The sequence below is a fragment of the Diabrotica virgifera genome, chromosome 5 (genome assembly GCF_917563875.1).
Source record: "Diabrotica virgifera virgifera chromosome 5, PGI_DIABVI_V3a".
Taxonomy (NCBI): domain Eukaryota; kingdom Metazoa; phylum Arthropoda; class Insecta; order Coleoptera; family Chrysomelidae; genus Diabrotica; species Diabrotica virgifera.
The window spans coordinates 183,215,049-183,240,654 of record NC_065447.1 but is presented as its reverse complement, the minus strand read 5'-3'; the positions used below and the strand labels follow the sequence as shown (position 1 = coordinate 183,240,654).

At 31.2% G+C, this 25,606-nt stretch overlaps 1 protein-coding gene across 1 annotated transcript in view; it reads left to right on the top strand.

Annotated features, from left to right (window-relative positions):
* The window catches only part of LOC126885542 (uncharacterized), a 56,456-nt gene extending 32,443 nt beyond the window's left edge, over positions 1-24,013 (top strand). The window contains exon 2 of the mRNA XM_050652127.1: positions 23,532-24,013. Coding sequence (XP_050508084.1) covers positions 23,532-24,013 — 482 coding nt within the window. The remainder of the gene's footprint in view (positions 1-23,531) is intronic.
* The last annotated feature ends 1,593 nt before the right edge of the window (positions 24,014-25,606 follow it).

The window sequence follows — 25,606 nt, the reverse complement described above, 5'->3', positions numbered from 1 at the left end:
TTCAGCAACAATAATCTGTAAGTTAGAAACTCAGAGGATATACAGGGCCGCTTCAGCTCTAAATGTTTTTAACGAAATTTGCCCCCTTATTTTCAAACCCAAAAATTATCTCGGCTTCAGTTGGTCGTAGAAATTTTTTATTTTTCTATAAATCTTCGTTTCATCTTCAGCAACAATAATCTGTAAGTTAATAACTCAGAGGATGTACAGGGCCGCTTCAGCTCTAAATGTCTTTAACGAAATTTGCCCCCTTATTTTCATACCCAAAAATTAGAGGTTTAAAAATGTTTTACGCATTTATTTACATCAGAATATGAAAACATAGCTCTTTAGAAGGAGATTGGATGGTTCACCAACTCTCTACGATTTTTTTTTCAAAAAGTTATGCCCTTCGACATTTGACCTCTTGGGATAAACAATTTATAATATCTAAGCAACAAATTCGTTAATCTGGCTTTACAATTTTTTTTATGTTTGGAATTGAAAGATCTTCATTTTAAAGCTTTAAAAAATAAAAAAAAATAATTGTACAATAAATAATGCAATTGTAAAAAACGGCCATTTTGGACATTTCCCAGGCTGTTTTGCAATAACCAATTAGCAAAATTAAACTTACGATAGCTCAAATTGTAGGTTTTTTAATTTACTACAACTTTCTATTAAAAAGTTTTTCTCTAAAATCAATATTCTAAGTTGCAAAATTAAAAATCATTAAAAATTGCAAATTTAACAAATGAAAATCGCAATAGAAAAAAAAGCGCACAATATTTTTAGTTACATTTTATTAGAAGTTATTCCTGGCATCGTCCTTTACAACACCTGATAGGTTTTAAAAATTCCTGAATTATATCACGTTTTTTCACCCACAGCCTGGAGTATATTAATATAGATGTCCATACTACTCAAGAAATTTGGTTTCGGACTGGAGGGGGATGTGTCACGAGAAATGCTTATTTCTCTGGACTAGATGTTCGTATCATGTTCTAAGCATATACTACCAACATTCGTCGGAGTATTTATTCTTTTTAGTATACGCGTACTACAAGCATAGCATGTACCTTAAAAAACATTCTAAATTTCATGTTCTTTGCATATACTTTAAATTATATTCTCGTACCGAATGTACTGAGTACATTCGTGTACGTAGTAACTCGGAATATTCGTAAAAAGTATATTCTTAGAATATACCTTTATCGAATATTCTTAGCACATACTTATAAGTAGATACTTTTAAAATATCTTAAAAATAATGTGTATGTATAGGAAGTATAATATTAGCCTTATAGATTATCAATTTCGTTATATTTTAGAATAATTAATAAAATTTATGTATGTAGGTAGTATTGGACGAATTTCATTTCAAAATTGTTGTATGGTAAAAAAGTTTAAACATTATTTGTATTAACGTTTATTATTAAAAATTCGTTTTCATAATTGAAATAACTTTACCATTTCGAGTTTATCATGGGTATTTTTACATCGTTGGAATTTGAATTTAGGTACATTCAATTTAATACGGGATGTGATACGGGCCATTCCAATTCCAGAACCAAATAATGCCAAAACCCACAACCAAAGGCATTGGTGTTGCCAACCATCGAGTAAGCTTTTTCCGCCAACCTTAAAAATTGCCACTTTTATAAAAAAACTCCATCCTGTTTACAAAATCTGAGAAGATATGTTTAATAATTTTCAAATATTTTGATTTTTTTTAATATTTTCACAATTTGGACTGGAACAGAAATTCCCTTTTGATTTAACTTTTCCCTTTATCACCTTTTATGTTGAAAATTTTCCCAAAAAGTGAAATTTCCCTCCGTTTGGCAACACTTACCACCGGTGCACCGATGTTGTTATTCCACTTTCAGAATACATATCCCCCTAACCCCGTCTTGTCTTATTCTGACCATTTCTTACCTGAATGGATCAGGGTAGGAAGCAACGGTAAAATATGATATCGAAAATATGTATCTATGCAGTGTGGCAGTGTTAAGGATGAAGACGAATGATAATAAATACTAGGAGTAAGGAACATACATAATCTCTTTATTTTGTTTGCGGTGCTTCAAAATAGGTATAATCTATTTTGGCAACTCAATATTATTTAATAAATATATATAAGTAAGTACATTAAGTATATAAATTTTAGTTACTCATACATAGTTTAGTTTAACTAAATATTAAATTATAATAAAAAATAATCTGAGATTCTTCAATTTTTTAGTAGATGTCGCTGTATCGCGTCTGATGGGAAATTTGAATTATTTTTCAGATTCCCTTTAAAATGATGGTGGAACTATTTTTCGGTTCAGAGGTGGGCACACTTTGGAAAGCTACTGATGACGCCTGAAAGGGTAGAAACAGGGCCTGTCTAGCTGGTGTGCAACCCTCTGAATCGAAAACAAGCAAAACCATCATTTATTATTTTTATTTCCTTTACTCGGATTTGAGTACTGAAAGTTCCTCTGCTGTCCGTTTTTCCTAGACGAATGAGAGCGAAATGTGATCGTTTCCCTTTCGTTTTCTATATTCGTCGTCTGCTGTCTTATTAATTGAAAAAGTCGCAGATTAAGGATGTACCAGTAAGAACTTTCAAACACGAAAAATCTCAGTTTTCTACCATTTTAATTTATTAAATTGGTGGATTCTGCATCTGAGATTCTTCAATTTTTTAGTAGATGTCGCTGTATCGCGTCTGATGGGAAATTTGAATTATTTTTCAGATTCCCTTTAAAATGATGGTGGAGCTATTTTTCGGTTCAGAGGTGGGCACACTTTGGAAAGCTACTGATGACGCCTTAAAGGGTAGAAACAGGGCCTGTCTAGCTGGTGTGCAACCCTCTGAATCGAAAACAAGCAAAACCATCATTTATTATTTTTATTTCCTTTACTCGGATTTGAGTACTGAAAGTTCCTCTGCTGTCCATTTTTCCTAGACGAATGAGAGCGAAATGTGATCGTTTCCCTTTCGTTTTCTATATTCGTCGTCTGCTGTCTTATTAATTGAAAAAGTCGCAGATTAAGGATGTACCAGTAAGAACTTTCAAACACGAAAAATCTCAGTTTTCTACCATTTTAATTTATTAAATGGGTGGATTCTGCATCTGAGATTCTTCAATTTTTTAAAATATAATAGTTTATATAGATAACTAAAATTTATAAATATATACTTACTTTTTAAGTAATATTGCAAATGTAGGTACTACCTACATTCTCATTTGCCATTGAAGTATGTAAATATAATAGGTATTTGATAGAACCAGTAGAACCTAAGATGAGATTAGGTGATGCTGAAAACATACTTCTAAGCAATATAGCACTTGATAGCACTTTCTTAGAATATCCTTAAAAATATATTCTTCTAATACAAAGATGTGCAGTAGTACGGTCTAAGTATATAAATAGAAGGTTTATAGCACTTCCTTGGAATATTTTAAAAATTACGTTCTCAGTATAAACTAAAAAGATGTGCGGTAGTACGTTCTAAGTATACAAATAGAAGGTTTATAGCACGTCCTTGGAATGTTCTAAAAAGTATATTCTTAGTATATACGGAAAAGAAGTGCGGTAGTACATTCTAAGTATATACATAAAACGTTAAAAGTACTGTAATGTAGTATAGACTCAGTATGTACTCTGCACATTCGCAATGGTAATTACGCATATTCTCAGTATATACTTTTTCTGAAAAGTATGTTCTATGAATCTACTAAGAACATGAAAATGTTATGTGGGTTGTTTGATTTTATTTATTATTTTTATTTATAATTTGTTAATTCTTTTTTTTTTTGATTAAAGTTCTGTGTTAAAGGTTTTGGCTGATTTTTTATGTTTTATAATGTTAATCAAAATTAATTGATAAACTAATGATAAAAATTCAGATTAAAACAAAACATACGTAATTTTTTGCACGGAGCTTTGATCCCAACAATTGTGGATCGCTCGTTACAAACATGTTGTGAAATCTTACGGTTTACAATTTCCGAGAAAGGTTATTATTTTACTAAAGCCTCCTATTAGAACCTCGTTCAGATTGTGTTGTATTTTCACTGTTGATCTTGTTTTTAAGAGCATTTGACGGTTTATTACTATAGGCAATTGGTTATATCCAAAAAAGAGGGCTACAAGAAACTACAAGGTTAAAGGGGTTTTATTGTTTCACATGTTCAATGTATCGATAAATATGTATGAAAACACCACGGTGTGCTATCATTTAAAGGGATGCGTTTTTGAGAAAAGGGGTGAATTAGTCCCTATGCACTAGGCTGTATTAGGGTGAATTATATGCATTTTTCTTACATATACGTCTACAGAAAAGTAATTCAGAATTAAATTTCCTATGGAGATGTCCAAAATATTTTCTTGACCAAAATATAATCAAAAAATCAAGCACAAAAAAAACACGAAAAAACTCGATTTCCTTTTCGCCCCATAACTTCTTTCCAACAGGGTAGGTATAGGTATAGGCATCGTGCATTCACAGAAAAAAATATTATTAATAGTGACGTTTTCGAAAATATTGTTCATAATTATTTTGTACGCAAGTTTAGACATATGTATTGTGCATTTTAGTAGAAAAAAATCATTTACCTTTAAAATGGTTCATTGTAGCATATTCAAGGATTCATTTAAGCAATATATGGTTCTTCAAAATTTTTTACTTTTAAAGATTTCTGTCAGCTTTTACGGCTATTTTTTAAATTTCTCCTTTTAAGAGTAAACAATACCGCGCCATCAATATTTTTGTTTTTCGAAATTTCTGCGAACTTTCAACAGTGAGGCAACAGATCGTTGGTAATTCGACACTGACAGTGACATTATACTATCAAAAACAATAATTTTTATACTCATAGGCGCGAAATGTTGCCTAGTCAGTCACGTTCGATTTCTTGTTATAGAAAATCGATTTTTAGTAAATCCAATTTGACACAAAATCTAGGAATAGCATAAAAAAGTTTATTTGAAGAAACCCTCAAACCGGGACCGTCCCGGTAAGCCTAGGTATAAACACTATAGGCGTTGCTACCGAGAAAGCAGTTATTTCGTTTTCCTTAAAATGACGTTTGGTAGAAATCATTAGGATTCATAATTTCATAGAATTTTTTTTTTCAAAATTCGCCACTCAAACCATGTTTGGGCCATTTTTCGTATTTTATCGCAAACATTGTTTTATAAATTTTTGCTTCATTTTTTGAATATATTTTTATCAAAACTAGTATATTGTACAACAAGAGAGAAAAACGACACATTTCTCACGGTACGAGGCGAGTGCCGCAAATCAAGCGGGGGAGAAATATGTCGTTTCCTCACGTGTTGTACACTTTACTTTTTCTATGGATGCGTTTTTGTCAAGAGTTCAAACTTCAAAATTAAATAATTTAGGTGCTTTTATGTAGATTATATGCCAAAATTGAAATAAAATACATATTATACACATATGTAGGTATTTAATATTCTTAATATTTATATACTTTTATTTATTTAAAATTATAGTTACCAGTTATATTTGAACAGTTTTGAAAGGTAATTCCTGGTAAGTCTTGATTTGACACATTTTATTTGACAAAAATACTTGTGTTTGTATTGTGCATGTTACCATGGAAACCGCGATTCTACGTATGGAACCCGTGAGAAAAAATATTTCTCACTGCAATGGCCGACTTTTCACACAGCCTGAGAAATTGTTTTTTTTAATGTATGTAAGTAGTGAAAGAAGTTGCACATTGTATAGCATCCATAGAAAAAATCGATTTGTCTTTAGAAAGTGACTTTTCGATAGGAAATTTTATTTTTGACTAATTTTTGTAGACGTTTATATGTATACTAAATATGCATAAAATTCACCGTAATGCACCCTAGTGCGTAGAACCTAATTCAACCCTTTCTTAAAAATGCAACCCTTTAAATAAAAGCGCTTATTTTCATATTTGGGGATTCATTGACCATTTGAAACAATAAAACATCTATAATACGTTGGACTGAAATTGATAAATTTGGCAGTCGTAGAAAATACCGACTCCACATAAAATAGAATAGAATTATGCTTTATCGTCACTGAAAATTTTTACAATGTTATGGACAAAGCTTACATACAGTCAAAAGAAAAATAATATCAATAACAAATAACAACTACAATTTCCTAAAATTAGATAAATCGTCAATATAGATTATATAAGATATAAAAGTAAAGACACAAACAATTTATTGCAAAATCTATATAAATTGCAAATTGCACATACTTACAACAAATAAATAAATAAATAAATAGAATACAACTTTAGGAACTGACAAGTTTATGCTAGTGCATATGAAACCCAATTTTCTTAGTCATTCATTAAGGAATTCTTCTACTGAATAGTATGGTCTTTAAGATAGATAGACTTGTGTCATTTTACGGAACTTTGGGAAAAATGTTACAGATTTAAGTTGTAAAGGGATATGGTTGTAAAGTTTTTTTGCGGAATATAGTACAATAATAAAAAACCGCTAAACGCCTTAAAAATGAGTGACGCATACAATATTCCAGCTACAAAAGGTCTGATATGAATATTACGTGGCGCGAAAATGTATTTTCATTTTGATGCAAAACAAAATTCTAGTTTTATTTTAAAAGATTTTTCCATAATATTTGCTAAATTTGAAGTAAACGCGCCACAAAAGAGTAACTTTGATACAGTTTGAATTTTGAAACTCATTTGTGGCGCGTTTACTTCCAATTTAGCAAATATTATGGAAAAATATTTTAAAACAAAACTAGAATTTGGTTTTACATCAAAATGAAAATACATCTTCGCGCCACGTAATATTCTTATCAGATCTTTTGTAGCTGGAATATTGTATGTGCCACTCATTTTTAAGGCGTTTAGCGGTTTTTAATCCTTGTATCAGGAGTTTTTCAAAGTTATTTATAAATTAAATGTATGAAGTTGAATGCAATGTTCCTCTATTACTCGTTAAGCTTTATAAATGGTCACCTTTGTTGCATTATCTCCCAAATGATCTAGTGTCCATCGAATGTACACTAGATTTTTTTCTATTCGAAACAGATTGAAAAAAAATATTGAGATGACCGGTAAATGAAGTCGGTTTGCCCGTTGCCAGATCAAGTTTAGCGTCGTAATCACTAAAACTACATAAACCATTTCGGGAATAATCGTTAATTGGATTATACTTTTGTAGCTTAATAAGTTCGAAAAGGCTTAACGCTCAGTTATTGGCGCAATTCGCAGGTTGAAATTTTGAGTAATTGTCGAAAAACCAAAATTTTCAAAGTATAGCTTTTCAGTTTTTCGGCTATACTGAGCCGCGTGTATGTCTGATCCTGACGGCTTCAACACCATTTAAAAGCTTAACTCAACACTATTGATATGGTGTATTTGCCGTTCTCCTTTCTCTTTTTGATCCGAAGATATATACCACCAAAAATATGCTGTTTTGTACGTACCAATTCCTCTAGCTGGCTTATGGGTGGTCAAAAGTCACAAACTACACCGGTTCTGAATCGCCCCTGACCCCCTCTTCAAACATAGAAAAAAAAATTAAAATCTGTTTAACTTTCAAAGATACATACATATCCACAAATATTTTCATTTTTTTAAATAAAAATTGAGTCATAATTCTGAGCTCGGTAAATTTTGAATGGTATAATCGATTTTCAAAATTAGACATGCTTTGGAAAGGTAATGATTAGTACTATTGGAAGCCGCATAGGTCGGACTTTTGAAGTTTTTGGGAGTTTTGGGGACGAGAACGAAAAACACACTAAATAGAAAGGGCCGTAAAATCCACACCCTTGGACCAAAATGGATGGTTGACATATGAATGGGTGAGTCTTTTCCTCAACTTTAAGATGGGACTTGGCCCACCTTTCAAATCAGTCAGATTTAGAAAATCGAAAAATTTCGTGTATGAGAACTGCCGTTCTCTGGTGATAGATTTCTTTACTAACTCAGTGAATGGGATCGGTTAATAAATATCAAAGTTGAATTTCTGGTGGAGTAAAGATGATTGAGCTTTGCTGGAAAGACATGAAGGTGTTTACGAATTAAACAAACCGTTTCTAGAATATATAAAACTGGAAGTGTTAAAATTCCGTGATCTCTGAATTATCTTCTACAATGTGTAGATCTTCTGAGGCCAAACAGATATCTTATGGCTCTTTTTTGTAATTTAAAAATAACATCAAATTGGGCAGCTGTACTAGAACCCCCAAAAGAGAGACCATATCGAAGATGAGACTTGAACAACGAAAAATATATTATTTTAGAAGATTATAAATTGAGTTCCCTTGAGACAGATCTTATTGTATAGTAAGCTGAGACGAGTTTCTTGCTTAACGAATCGATATGAAGGGACCATTCGAGGTTGCTGTCTTAAAAAATACCAAGAAATTTTACAGAATCAACGGTACTGATCTGGCTGTTATTAAGAGGCAATGGTTGAATAGCTCCTTTATAGGATAATCTTACTGTTTTATCTACGTTAAAAGAGAGTAAATTAGAGTCAGACCAAGTCTTTATCGTCAGTAGATCCGAAGTTATAGTTTCAGGAAGAGATGCAATAGTTGAGTTGCTCCAAGTTATACTGGTATCATCAGTAAAAAAAATTTCTTATCGATTTTTAAATTAGTGATGTCATTTATAAAGATAAGGAACAGAAGAGGACCCAATACTGAACCTTGTGGTACTACACATACAATGTTTTTGAGACTAGAGTCAGTATCATTTGTTCTAACTAGTTGTTTCCTATTATTCAAGTAGGATTGGAACCAATTCAAAGAAATACTTCGAATTCCATAGAAATTTAGTTTTTTAATCAAGATGTCGTGATTTACACAATCAAAACCTTTGGCATAGTTACAAAAATCAGTGGCAGTATAACGATTATTGTTTATTGCTTGGTAAACCTCATGTAGTACAGAAAACATGGCATCAGTGGTACATTTATTAGTTAAAAAGCCGAACTGATTTTGTGATAAAATGTTGTTATCAACGATAAAGGACATAAGTCGAGTTTTAATGAGTCTCTCAATAATTTTGGAGAGTACCGGTATTAAGGCAATAGGTCTTTAGTTGCAGGTATTACATTTTCACCACCCTTATGAAGAGGAATAATAATGGCTGTCTTTAGGCACTCTGGAAATTCACCTTTTTCGAAGGAATCATTAATTAGTGAGATGAGGATTTCCAACACATTTTCTGTGAGATTAGAGAAAATTTTTATAGATAGTCCATCAGTACTACAGGATGATTTTCTTTTGATATTATTGATTGTTTGGATCAGTTCAGAGGTATCAACTGGTCTTAAAAAGAATGAATTCAAGACCTTTCTTGAATTAGGAAGACAGGAAATGGGATCTTGTTGCGGCAAAATAGTTCTGTTATATTTTACTCACATTAACGAACTAATCGTTTAGACTTTCAGGATTTGGAAGGGAAAATGATTGAGCTGTGTGAGTTTTATTTCGAAGATCGTTTATTATAGACTTCTTTTGCAACACTTTTAGAGCTTCCTAGACGATTTTGATAATAGGCTATTTTTAGCTGATTTGATAAATTTTAGATATGTTGTCCTGTACTTTGTGATATATTCCGTGACAGAAACATTGGTAGTAAATTTCTTGATGTATATAAGTGAACGCATATTCTTGGCTGATATGCAGACACCTTCCGTAACCCAAGGTTTCCGATGTTTTGGCTCAATAGGAATTAAAGGAAATGCCTTATTGAAGATGCGGAGAAGCTTATCTAGAAAAACACTGAAATTATAGTACACTTCTATAGAAGGAAAGGGCCACTCAAAAGTTAAGCATAAGTTTTGGAATTTACGAACATTCTGGGCGGAAAAAATCCTACATAAACGTCGGGTTTTTGAGGAGGGTTTGCTGAAGATGTTAAACTTCGTATACACTGCTTCATGATCAGATAGTTTCGCATTATTAACTGTAGAGCAGACATCAAGGGGTGAGAAATCTGAGACAATATAATCGATTATGGTAGATGTAGTTATTGTAAAAATTGTAGGAGGATTAACGTGCATTGAGAGATCATACGATTTAAATATGTTGGCCAGGGACAATTGGGTAGCACAAGCAGCAGCATAATTAATGTTAAAGTCACTGCATAGAATTTTTCTGCTTTTATGAGGCAGGTAATCTAACAAATTTTAGCAGGTTCTAAAAAAATAGTTCCACGGTAGAGTCAGCTGATCTATAAATGCAAATAATGTAAATACTAAGATTTTTATTATAAACTACGGGAAATTCAAAGAAGGATTCACTTAATAAAGATCATATTTTGTTACCAGAGAAAAATCATTATTTCTAAAAAGAATCAAGGTGCCTCCATGAGCCGAACTTGGACGATCATACCTGGCAATTGTGGTATATTTTTCTACAAAAAAGGCTCGTTGAATTCAAGCCAGTGCTCTGTAACCGAAACTATATGGGGAAATCCTAATTCTTCCAAAAACAAAAATAATTCATCAACCACTGAATATTTGGTGTACTGCACGGTTTTTTGTATGGGACGCATAATTTTTTAGTTTTACTGAATCGTTGAAAAGCCGAGTTTCTTGTAGACACAATATTAGTTTATTGATTAGCATTAATGTTTTCATGTGGCTATAAAAGCCACTCAAGTTCCATTAAAGAATGAATTTGACTTGATTATTGAGACATATTTTAGTCGCTTTCTTCAGTGAGGAAATATTCACATATTAGATTTATTATCTTTATAATTCTTGTGAAATTATTTTTCATGCATCGACTATTTATTTTTTACTGAACTATTTTTTCATGTGTATAACATGTCGAAATCGCCTGTATAGTTTTTGGCTGTGGTTTCATAAAGTTTTAATCCCATCGAGTTTATAACAAAGTCGGATAACTTATTGAAATTTAGCGTATATGGAGGAGATACTGTGGTTAAAATGTTTTCATTGGCTGTAACGAGGCTTCGATATTTAGAGCCCTTTTTTGTTTCTTTGGTGCGATTTTTTTTGGAGCTATAAAAAATTTAGGTTTCTAGTTTCTGAGAGTGCAGGGGAGGTTGAAATTCGCCTTTTTGCTTGATTGCTTGTTTTAGTATGATTGCTGTTTTCTCTAGTTGTTGAAGATATATTGTGTGCTATAAATGAATCATTTGTCGTTGGGATATCAGCAGAAGTAGGGTTGGATGGTATTATCTGAAATTGTTGTTGCTAAATTATTTTGATTAACTTCCATAGATTCGAGTTCTGAGATACCTACATATGTTTGTGCGTTAAGTGTTTCTGTACCAGTTGTTGTTAATATGCTGCAATAATTTGTATGTGTAACAAATTCATTATTTTAGCGATATATCGATGAAAAATTACATGTAGTTTTCCTTCTGCTCGTGATTTATCGGGGGACATAAAGTTTGTACTTTTGTATATTAATGGCGTTCACAAATCATCGCCGCTGCTTATATTATAGAGTTCACCGTAGGTATATGTTTGTTGCGAATTCCCGTTTGGCAAGAACAATGATACTATGACTGATTTATAGATAGAAGAGCATTTCTATTCTAAATCATTTGTCAGACAAATATTAAAATATAAATTAATATAAATATATTATGTGTTTGGGTATTTTTTGAGAATTTGGTATTAATTTTGAGAGTAAATTAAAGACCAAATACTTACGATGTCAGGATAGTATCACAAGGTTTTTCCTGGTTTTTCCTCGTGATTTACTATGAGATCTCTAACGCAAGAATTTTAATGTCACCGTTGCATGTGATTGTCTTTTTAAAGAGAGATCACATGCTATGATTTTTTGTGACGGATATTCTTGAGTTGGGGTTGATTTCATGTAATCGAATGAACTATCTTTTAGTAAAGTCGTCCCAGGAACGCAACTCACAAATATTGGCAATATCATTTTAAAGTATTCTACTATAAAATTTATCATATGTATCTGAATTGCCGATATAAATGAGTCAAATTAAATAAATTATTAGAAGAATTTTTTTACTAAGCAACAACATTTTTGAGTAATATATTTTGAGTAATAGGTGCCGAAACTTTACGATGAAACATTTAAATGAGTAATTAGTTATTTCATGCTTTAAACAAAAATGATTTATTTTCCTTCGTCTAAAGCGTGTGGATAAAAATTAGGTTAAAGCATTTTTGTTTCAGTTATCTATTTTTTTTATCCTATTTTATTATTAAATTTATAATAGGTCTTTACTATGCTTATTTGTCAAAATTTATATGCTTATTTTCATGCTTTTTTGTATAATAAAATGCTTTTTTTCGTAAAATTGTTATGCTTTTTAAGCGCTTTTTTGCGTTTCTTTATGCTTTTAAATCCGAATTCTAGAAATAACTTACTTCCAGAGTTTCAATTTGGATACAAAAAGGATGTGGTTCTATAGACGCTATTGCTACATTAGTAACAGATATTCAGGATACATTTACCAATAATACATATCTATCTACAATATGTTTAGATATAGAAGGTGCATATAATAGTGTTTGTCTTGACATCCTAATGGAAAGAATGAGTAGAAATTTTCACATACCAGCTGCATTAGCGAAAACCATACTCAACTTTTACACTTGTAGAAAAATTTATCTGAGATCTATTAATAATAAACTAATAGGTCCCCGATATAATAACTTAGGACTTCCACAGGGGTCAGTTTTAAGCCCTCTATTATTTAGTCTGTATACAGCTGACTTGCACAATAATTCAATGGTAAATAACAGCTTTAGTGCTCATGATTTTCTAATATACTCATCTTCCAAATCATACGAAAAGTGCATACAAATTTTAGGAAAAATGGACGACTTCTCTAAGAGCTGGTTCAAAGAAAATGGATTTGAAATAGCACCGAGCAAATCCAGTATAAGTATTTTCACGAGACATAATCTCCCAAAAATAGACAAAATAACAGTAAGGAGTCGTGAGTATAATTTCTGTGCCTCAATTAAATATTTAGGGATGATTCTTGACCGTAAATTAATTTGGAAGCTACACATCGAATTCATATTAAACAGATGCAACAAGGGATTAAATTTCCTTACAGCAATTTCTAAAACTTGGTAGGGAGCCGATGTAGAAACGGCATTGCTTTTTTATCGATCGTACATAAGATCAATCATCGATTATGGATGTGTTTTGTATGGTTCAGCAGCTAAGTATATCTTGGGAAAAATAGACGTGTTTAAAAATACAATATTACGTATTTGCCTGGGTACTATGAAATCAACTCCAACCAATTCGTTATATGTTGAGGCTCTTGAATTTCCATTGAGATATAGAAGAGAATACCTTAGTCAAAAATTTCTGATTAATATTTGTCATAGAAACCCCGCTCTCTACTCCAATATTAGCAAAACTTAATAATTCAGATTTAATAAATAAATATTGGATCCACAATAACTCACCTCTACTTTGTGAGGCTTTTAGAAATCTCTCATACTGCGATTACACCAACTCACATACATATAATAGCTCAAATTTTGAAGACTTTGATGCTTTTTTGCAAATTATTAGGGTAATTAAACCAAGATACCATGTAAATACTGCAATCAGCTTTAATATTTTACGAAATTTATTAGAAAACTGGCCAGAATCAACAGTTATACACAGATGCATCAAAGTCTTCTTTTGGCACTGGATGCGCTTTTTATATCCCCTCAAAAAGTATAAAAACCTGTTTACACTGGATCATAATTTTTCAATTTTTACTGCTGAAGCCATAGCAATTTATGAAGCATTAAAGTATTTTAAGAATTCCAATGACAGCTCGGCAACAATTGCGTCTGATTCTTTGTCGGTTGTTTTAGCCATTGGGACTATGTTTTTACCCAGTAAAAATACAAATATTTACATTCTTCTAATTAAAAAAATTATTTTTGAATTAAACCATGAGCAAAGAACAGTTAGATGTTTGTGGATTAAAGCTCACATAGGGCTCGAGTATAATGAGCATGTAGATATATTAGCTAAGAAAGCCATTGATTCTGGTGTGAAAACAGATTATAAGCTATGCATTCCAGATGTATTTATAAAAATCAAGAATGCTCTAAACAAGCAGTGGAAACAAGAATATTACGAATATAGTCAACACTCCCACTCACAATATGCACTGATACAACCCACAATCCCGAGAGAATTTTGGTTTAAAAATTACTCTGTCCCACGTAGATACATTACATCTCTTATCAGAATGAAATCTGGACACGCGTGTTATCCAGCCCATCTGGCAAAACTAAAAATTTTAAGTTTAAATTTATGCGAAGATTGTCAAAAAGAAGCAGATATAAACCATATTTTCTTTGAAAGTACAAAATATATACAACAAACTGATGACTTAAAAAAAACTTTAATCAAACATAAAATCCCTCCTCCCTATAACATTTGCTACCTTTTGTCATTAAATAATAAAACCGTATATGACTATTTAACAGAATTTATTTCAAAAAGTAACCTTAACTTGTGAGCACAGTTAAACTAGTAACCTTTTGTTCTACCCCATTTGTTTAAAACCTTCTTTATGTGACCCAGTCTAGTTTGTGTATTAATTTAATGTCTTGATGCGTCCCTAGACAAGAAGCGAGTAACCATGTGTATTCCTTACTGATAATCAAACAGGTATTGTGATATTTACTTTCTATTCTTTGCTTTAGGAAGAACTTAAAAAGTTGTGACTGACTGAATGGCAAAAGCCTGGGCCAAAAAAAAGAACCTTTTTCAGATTGTGTTGTATTTTCACTGCTGATCTTGTTTTTAAGGGCATTTGACGGTTTATTGCTATAGGCAATTGGTTATATCCAAAAAAGAGGGCTACAAAGAACTACAACCTTAAAGGGGCTTTATTGCTTCACATGTTCAATGTATCGTTAAGTATGAATGAAAACACCCTGGAATTCTATCATATAAAGGGGTGCGTTTTTGAGAAAAGGGGTGAATTAGTCCCTAGGCACTAGGCTGTATTAGAGTGAACGATATGCATTTTTATTACATATACGTCTACAGAAAAGTTGTTCGGAATTAAATTTCCTATGGAGATGTCACTTTTCAGTGTCCAAAATATTTTCTTGACCAAAATATGATCAAAAAACCAAGCATAATAAAACACGAAAAAAACTCGATTTCCTTTTCGCCCCATATCTTTTTTCCAAAATAATTTTACACTGTTTAAAATTACTTTTTGTCATTTTTTCTTAATTAAGTTAATAGTACAAATGTTCTTCTTTCATAAACTGTCCGAAGTATTAGTGTAACCTCATAAATTTCTGACTTATAGTGTTGCAAAAAAATGAATTTGGGATAAACAAATTAAATAACTTTTAAACTATTTGTCCAATTGCTTTGAACTTTATAATACAATTTAATCACAAGAAGTCTTAGCATTCCGTGTAATAAAAATTTTCTACAGTCGGAAAAATGAAAGAATACCCATGAACGAACATATAAAACACGCTTTATTTTCCTGTCACCGTGTCACAAAGGAAATTGTCCCATGCAAGTACATGTAACAATAATTATTACATGTATTTGCGCTGGCCAATTTTTTGTGTGACACGGTGACAGGAAAATACAGCGTGTTTTATATGTTCGTTCGTGGCTATTCTTTCATTTTTCCTACTGTAACTTAATTTTTACATAAGTTATAAACATTTAAAAAATCTCAAAATTTATTACTAATTTTGCAATTTTCTAAGCAACCAATAAGACATATTCCGCGAACGCCATATTAATGTTTTTTATACGATTTATGAGTTTCTTACTCTTAAATTTGTTTAAAACGCCCTACTTTTTGGTAATAGACGAAAAAGCGAAAATTTTCCGTTTTTTGATCTTCATTTGTTTATAACTATGTATATCATCAAAATCGGCAGCAGGAAATATAGGGTCTAGGACATTTCGCCGTCGCCGTTTCGCCGTCGCCATTTCGCCATCGCCGTTTCGCCGTCGAGCCATTTCGCCGTCGCCGTTTCGCCGTCGAGCCATTTCGCCGTCGCCATTTCGTTTTTAGCATTCGTACTTATAATTTCGGAATGATCATTACTTGTATATAAGTTTTGAATGGTTTCTGAACGATTATATACTATTACTTTTGCATAATGAAGTATTTTATTTTTGATGTAGTAAAAACAATTGAAATTGAAATCTGTAAATATTTTATTTTTCAGACGAAAACAATGTATAGTTGAATACGAAAATATAACTTGGTTTTACTAGCAACACCAGCATTTTATTTACACTGACATTTAGTATAAAAAAAAGTTAGTATGTTATCACGTTTTTGCGACATTTAGTATAAAAAAAGTTAGTATGTTATCACGTTCTTGTAAACTTAACCAATGCCGTGATGGCGACGGCGAAATGGCCGACGACGAACTGGCTCGACGGCGAAACGGCCGACGGCGAAGTGGCTCGACGGCGAAATGGCGACGGCGAAACGGCGACGGCGAAACGTCCCAGTCCGGGAAATATATAGGTTATTAATATAGATGTCCATTAGGGTGCATCGAAAAAATAAAAGTTGGAAATGTTATATCTATTAGTGTGAAAAATTTCCTAGTGTTATTTTTCAACATATTAGTATTTTTAATTTTTTTTTTAAGCGAATCTTCTGCTCCCCCAACGACCTTGAATTTTATTAAATATCTGATTTTTATGGAAATTTTAATTTATATTATTTGTAGTAAAATATGTGCTCGATCTAAGATCAATTAAAGAAATCTTAAAATTTAAACCATATTTAAAGTTTTATTTGTTTTTTCAGTCACCCCAACCCCCTTGAAATGTCCCGCTTCGTGAGTCAGTGCGTGTAATTTTCACTTATGTTTTGTGCGATGCCTTACTTTGTTATTATTGTTGTTTTCAAATTAAAGATTTTTAAAATAGATAAACCAGGACCATGGGGAATAAAATCAAGATGTGCTGTGGACCGCCCCATTTTTGGGCAACCACCAAATACACCTGAAAATGTTTTACCAAAATACAAACAACCGATAAAGCTTTGTGGTTGCAAGCGGATAAAAAACTCAGCAAGAAAGAGCCAGAATTTTCGGGTATTGCCGAACAGGTTGCAATTAAATTGGAGGAAATATGGAAAAGGGCTTTAATTCCAATAATTTAGCATATAAGAATTATTCAGCTTTTAGAAACCTATCATGACAAATATATGAAACTTATGAAACCATTTAAGAATAGGCAAAACAGTGAATTTTACAAAAATAAAATTCAATGCTTTAAGAACCAAAGTAAAACTTCACGTTTCCATCTTGCAACATGCAAATGTGACACTCTGATTACCTAATGGTCTTTGTAGCAAATCTCAAAAAGTGCATCTGGATGAGCACGAATTTATATCAATCAATCAAAGAGGTCCCAGAAAAATGGAGATAAGCTCGATTGACAGGGAAAACAAAAACAAATATAATCAGAGATAACAACGGTAAAAGAAGAAAGTTACCGACGCAAAGACAAAACTTTAGCTCAAGTAAAAGCAGTACCAAGTTTTATTGTCAATCGATCGTGGAAGAACACATAACACTTGTGCATGAGCCAGGGTGCAAATATTTCGGATATGGGTATCCCCTGTCTGGTATATCAGAAAGTATCAAATCCAGCTATTGCATGTGTCAAAACAGTCGTAAATATTTCGTTAAGAGTGATGTAATACGGCTGTTAGAAGAATATCTTAAAAAACCGCTTCAGTGGTTTGTATGTCTGCGACATTCAAATGATCTACCCCTTGGGCCCTTGGGCATCAAAAGAAGTTTGCCAGTGACCAAATTATAAAACGCGAGGGTCTTCAAACTTTCTCCTATAAAAATTTTTATTCAAACGACTACTTTGAGTTAATTAACTAACAAGAATATCAACTTACAGAACCACCTATATCTCTAGGTTTTCGAGTGACAATCTGCGAGATTTTATTAAAAACCCTAACTTAGACCCTTTTAACATTGAGATTGAGAAATATCACTACCACAAACAATGTGTAGAACGATGTGTCAAACTTGTGACACAAGCTTTTCTAGCAGTTTGTGAAGCGTATTCGAGGGATGGATTTATAAAAACTCGAACTGATTCCAGAAAAACTATGCCTCACTATGCTAAATCGGAAGATATCTTCCAATAGAATGCTTTTACCATATTTTTTTATATACCTAATTTTATACTTTGCTTTATATTTATTTTAGTATTAAAAAACTTGGGTGACGTCAGGGAGACGGATAAGTTAGGCTATTTTTTTATAAAAAGAATATTTTAGTATACTTTTCTTCAGTTAAAATTTTAATAGCCTTGTGAAACTGGAAAATACATATTTTCCAATTTAAACCGAATTTATTTATTCAAGTTCTATAAGCTATTATATCTCCCCTACAAAAAAATTCGCATAATAATGTATTTTTTCTAAATTTTAGTTGCCGTGGGGGGCAGAAAATTATTTCAACGCAATTTTACTAAAATACTAATTAGTGTGTTAGGCAACTTTTGTGAGCTATTACATTTTCGTTTCGAAATAAAAATTTTTTTCGTCTGTTAACATTTTTTCAAAATTTTTAATTGTCTTGGGGGGCAGAAGATATTTTCCAATTTCGAAAAGATTTTACCAAAATACTTAACACTTGATTGGGCAACTTTTGTGAGGTATTACTTTTCCATCGCAAAAAAATAATTTTTTGTCGCCTTTTTCGATGCACCTTAAGGTCCATACTAATCAAAAATTTTGGTTTCGGCCTGGAGGGCAATGTGTCACGAGAAAAATCTTATTTCTATGGACGATTATATTATAGAGTTCACCGTAGTTATATGTTTGTTGCGAATTCCCGTTTGGCAAGAACAATGATACTATGACTGATTTATGAATAGAAGAGTATTTCCATTCTAAATTATTTATCATATATGTATTAAAATATGAATTAATATACAAAATATGTTTTTAGGAATTCTAATACGAAATTAAAATGATGACATGTCACTTAGATTTGTTTAACAGCATCATCCCGGTTATTAGTGGGGTGGTTTTTTAAAGTTTTTTTCAAATAACACATTTATTTACATTTGCATAAAGACCGATCAAAATGTAATTCCGTACAGGTTGGAATAAATTATTTATCAAAGTTTAGGTCAAATCAAAAGATATTTTTAAGAAAGCATATTATATGAGGGGATCATTGTTTAAATAATTAAAAATGTCAATTTTTGCTCAAAATTTACTTTTTTAACTGCTGCGCTAATTCATGTTTTTATTAAGGTTTTCGCAATTTTTTTCTGCAAAGCTGAAGAAACAATATTTTAAATGTCTTCTTACTAAATTAAATTTGACCCATAATTTATTTAAATATTTGTAAATCAAAATTGAAAAACAAGTTTGCAAAAAATATTATTTGCATTATAAATGTCTATAAAATATTTTGGTTTGCAGAAGTTGCGCTATGGTACCAGTATAAACTGAAAAAAAATTGGTTGATAAATATTGAGTAGTTTACGAGATACCTATTTTATTTTTTACGAAATAAAATTTTCAAGATAGATTTAAAACTTATCTAATAAAGTTATTATTAGCTTTAGACAATGTGGCTGTTGATGCGTTTAAACATTTTAATTTAAAAATATAGAAATAATATTCATTTTAATATTGTAATATAAATTTATTTGCACTGGTAGGTAGCTTTATTTTATTGTCCTACAACATGGGAAGTTCTGAAATTATCTTTGCACGATTCATATTGCAAATACAAAAGACAATATTGCTACAATATAAAATACCGCTATAAAATATTGCTAAGTAATATTATACACGGTGGTCGCGCGATGAGAGGATATCTCACGTGAACCGCACAGACTTAACAATCGGGCCATACTTAGTCAACAACTGAAGTACTCTCTGAGCAGACAAGTCTATTCGATTGTAGAGGAAGGACAATTAGGAGGCTAGAAGGAATTACAGCGTGTGTAATTTACCAGGAAAAAATGTATGTGCAATATTCTGAAACCGTGAGGGAACATCTCATATAGCGACCAATGCCGGGTTAAAAAAATATCAAAATGCACTTATATAATACTTAAATATTAATTCGATAACCCAATTCTTCATTTATTTTAATTACCATAAAAAAAGTTCATTAGTATTTTTAATACGTTTGTTTAATATATTTTAATTCATTTAATATTTCCTAATACACATTATAAATTACATAGTACGGAGATTTGTAATCGTAATTCGGTATTCATATAATAATAATATTAATATACAGGAGTCTTCAGTACTCAAGTGTAAAAAATTATAATCGATGATGGTTGGGTTTTCCATTTCAACTAGATCACATTTTATGCAAATTAATACATATTATAATGTAAAACCTACTGCCCAAAATATAAAAAAACTTAATTGCTTCATAATGGCTGATGTGCCACTTTGGTCCCGTTCTTTATTTATTAAATAAAATTTGAATTATGATTGTTTGAAATCAAAATTAATTAGCGTAATATTATTATAATACATAAATAAGTTATTGGGATTGAAAATAGATAGAGATCTCTTTATTTTTTCTCTGAACAAATTATTTTTTCCAAAGGTAACTTATCCAGTTTTTCACCGGTTATTACTTTAAAAATAATAACCGGTTTTAACCGAGGCAAAAAAAACAACCGCTAAAACGCTATTGCAAAATAACAAACCGATTTTAGGTTATAACCGGTAGGTTTTTCCCATCCATAACCTCACATTTTTTTCAAAAATCTGTCGAATGACACGAAACACGACCTCCAAACCTTAAATTAATAGGAACCCCCATTTTTATTGCAGATTTGGATTCCTTACTTAAAAATAAGTAAATTTTACGCGAGATACTTTTTCGAGTTGTGAACCGATGGCGCAATAAATGGAAAAACTGATTTTTGCAAATGGAAAATTAAATTAAAAATGGAAAATCCCCACTAAAATAAAAAACTAAACCTAACTGATTTTGGTTTAGGATTATTATTCCTTGCATATCCATAACTTTTGTAAAATTGTTTTTGGATATTTCTGTTTGTTTCCGCTATCTGTTCATCACAAATCGATTTTGTCATCACTAAGTGATTAATTAGTTTCTACCTAGGTTCGCTTTCAAGATGCAGTAGAAATAAACAAACCAACACACGTTAAATGCCACTAGGAGCACAACCGAATCATAATTTTTAATATATATATATATATATATATATATATATATATATATATATATATATATATATATATATATATATATATATATATATATATATATATATATATATATATATATATATATATATATATATATATATATATATATATATATATTGTAAATCCCAAATCACGATTTACAAAGTTTATAAATTGTAAATTATGATTCGGGAGTGCTCCTAGTAGCATTTAACGTGTCTTGGTTTGTTTATTTCTACTGCATCTTGAAAGCGAACCTAAATATATAACTTTATTAATTATATATTACATGTTAAATAATTCTCTGAACAAAAAACGAAAATTTTATTTCAAAGTGAATAATATCGTTAAATTGAGTGCGCTTTCATTGAAACTCAAATTCAATTTATTAAAATTGCAAACAAGCTGTTATATCAAATTAAACGAAATGTAGAATTTGTACGGTGAAAGGTTCATAAACACTGCAAGCTTAATCAGCTTTTACTAATACCCCGACTGGATTCTGATATTATTTAATTCAGTGACTGGAATGAGTTTTTCCGTTACTGGATCTACCTGTGTTCGTGATAATTGTTTGTGACTGATCCATCCAAAATACATCAGTAACCAAATATTTTACCGATTTAATTTGAATTTTATTTTTAACTACCTTTTAAATTTTTATATTATTGCTTTATATTAAAACCCCGATTTTAATATTATATAACACAAGTTCTACTTCTGTTCTGTCCAGTAATCAGTCCATTCCATATATTAGTAATTGTGATGTCCTCTTCTGTATTTGTCTGTATTTGACGACATCACAATGAGGATTGGACAAGGTGAAATAGAAAAAGTTCACGATTATATACAGTGACAGATAAAACTATCCATCTTAAATATCTTTTGAACCACTGATTTTTAGAAAAAAAGGCAAAAGCACGTTAAACAATAGTTGAAGGGGGAGACATTATGCCATAATATTTAAGCTTGACGGCAAAGGCACCCTCTCACCTCCCGTATCATCTCTTATATTTTTTTAAATTACTACCCCCTTTTTTATTTCAGATTTGGATTCTCCTCTTTGTACTGATGACAAAAATGTATAACACTTGATGCTTAAGATTCGGATCCTGACCTGGAAGTTAACCAGTACAGTAGCTAAATGTCGTCTCTTAAATTAAGTGCATTTTACGTTAGATATACCCGTTGAAAAATTACAAGAGTGAGTTGGTGAAGTTCCTGAGTAGGAGTTGCATCAGAGGCTCTGTAAGTCATATTACATTACATCAATCATCAGTAGTAACAAGAATAACCATTTAATAACACAAGCATAACCTTAAATTATTTCAATTACAAACAAGAATTTGTTATCTTTTTGTGTTTTACACCGGTTAATTGGCTTGTTATTGTCTTAATACAGGACCGTAATCAGATCAAATGACTTATTTCAACATTTATTTAAATGGCTAACATCAATTCCGAATTAGCTCAAGAAATGAGCTCTATTCCACCACCAACACCTATAAAAACGTATTCATCCGTTACCAGTACTCCTTCTAATGCTAGTTTTCCATCCAGAAAGCAATCTGTTGTATTCAGTTTATTGGAAAATGTAAAACTTGAAGATTACCTTATATCACTTGGATGAGTTATATCTCCAAAAGATATACTATTCATCTCACGTATATCTAATAACAGAATTTGTATTTATTTATCTAAAGAAGAATTAGTGGACAAATTTATCAATATTCATCAAGGAGAAATCAGAGTTAACAATCAAATAATACAAGGAAGAAGATTAATCACTCCTAGTGAACGACTAATATTATCCAATGTATCCCCATCAATTCCACATACTATTCTAGAAACAGAACTACAGAAACTAGGTGTTAAAATTATGTCTCCCATATCATTCCTTAGAATTGGCACATCTCGTCCTGAATTTCAACACATACTAAGTTTCCGCAGACAGGTATATATTTCACCTTTAGTCGACCTCATACTTCCTGAATCCTTATTAATTTGTAATAACAATACAACCAATAGAATTTTTATGTCTTTAGACCAACATTCATGTTATATTTATAAAAATATTGATCATGTAGCCTCAAACTGTCCTCAAAAAAACAATAACTCCAGTTCAGTAATAAATAACACGGTAACTACAGCAGACACTATATCTGACGTGACAATACATTCAGCACAAATCCATTCTGAATCGAATCATTTTGTAGAAGATAGTCAATCTAAACAACACAAAAATAAAGACTTAAATATAACAAACAAATGCGACACACCAAAGCCAGAAACCGAGAACCCGCCCACAAATAAAGATATAAACGTTAATTAATGAACCCGGACCAGAAATCAATGAATCATCGTTCACTTCCCAAATTAACGAAGAGCCGACGCTACAAATACAGAGCAAAAGATCTTTTTCCGAAACAGTAACACCACCTGATACTCCTGAATGCTTTAAACGACCTACTACAGATACACGTTCAAAAAAGAAGAAAACTACCCAAACAAGAAATACTCTTGATATAAAGAAACAGATGGAACCAACTAAAGCATTTTTCGAAGACGAAAAAAATCACACTGTTCTTAATTATCAAGAAACGATACACTTCTTTGAAAACGCATATGGTTCAGCTAACACATTGAATGTTGCTCAAACTTTCACAAAAGATATTGAGGGATTACTAGAATTATTAGACAACATCTATCCTCTGTTCGATGAAAAAATCATGAAAACACGTTGTACAAAAATTAAACGTAAAATATCTAAACAGTTGGATGTATTATATTCCTCCTTCGAAATAGATAGCGATCAAGTACAAGAATAAGGATTGTCAGAAAACCCTCTTTAGACATGAGTTTAATAAAGTCAAACGAATACCATATTACTGGAAGTGTTAATCCAATGTGCGGTAAGTACGGTAACAGCTTAAGTGTAAACTACCGATAACGCTACGTGAGTGTTTCGAAGAGGACTGTGACTTTTCGTCAGTTTTAGGTTTTTTGAAATCAATAGGGATCTACAACCAAATATCAACACTGTAAAAATCAATGTATATGAAAATCTATGTATATGTATTAATGTTAATTTATGTATCTATCTATATATCAACAAATTGTAAACATAAACTTTGTAATACCGAGCGGCGCTAATAACCATATAGGTTGATGCGCCTTAAATTTAAATAAAAAAAAACTTGATGCTTAAAGTGATTAGTTTATGAGAAAAATAAATACAAAAGCAAGAAAACTGGTTGTTCTGAAGCTATTTTCTTCTGGCATTTTTGCAGTTAACTAGTTTTGATGGGAAATAAGCCACAATTTTACTAAAAATATGATTTTATTAACGTTTCGACACCCAAGTCGGGTGTCGCTGTCAAAATACAAAAAATATTAATGAATTAAACAAACATGTTGTTGCTTAGTAAAAAAATTCTTCTAATAATTTATTTAATCTGACTCATTTATATCGGCAATTCAGATATATATAATACATTTTAAAGTAGGAGACTTCAAAATAATATTGCCAATATATATGAGTTGCCTTTCTGGGACGACTTTACTGAAAGATAGTTCATTCGATTACATGAAATCAACCCCAACTCAAGAATATCCTCCACAAAAAAATCATAACATGTGATCTGTCTTTAAAAAGACATCCACATGCAATGGTGACAGTAAAATTCTCGCACTAGAGATTCCATAGTAAATCTCGAGGGAAAACCAGGAATAAACCTCGTGATAATATCCCGACATCGTAAATATTAAGTCTCACTTTAGTTTACTCTCAAAACTAATACCAAATTCTGACCTTAATATGTACAATATGTTATTTTAATTTAAAAATAATATTAATATTAGATAGATATATAAACAATACTAAAATATAAAATATGTACTAACTCGATATGTTATAACTCGATATGTATATACTTACTAATCCCGGTTTTTTCTTTCTATTGACTTCCTCTTAGTATGACTTAGTATAAGTAACCACACCCTACTGCATTCTACCGAGGAATTGATTTAATTAAATAATTAATATTAATTAATTAAATATTGATTTCATGTAATCGAATGAACTATCTTTCAGTTAAATCGTCCCAGGACCACAACTCATCAATATTGGTAATATCATTTTAAAGTCCTCAACTTTAAAATATATAATAATGTCTGAATCGCAGATATAAATGAGTCAAATTAAATATATTATTAGAAGAATTTTTTTACTAAGCAACAACATTTTTGTTCAATTAATTGATATTTTTTGTATTTTGACAACGACACCCGATTTGGGCGTCGAAACGTTAATAAAATCTGATCCATTTCAATCCAAGAAAACTGGATTGAAAAAATTATTTTTTGAAGTTATACTTCTTTAGGCGCGATTGAGATTGAGGGTGAATTTATATTGATCTGCG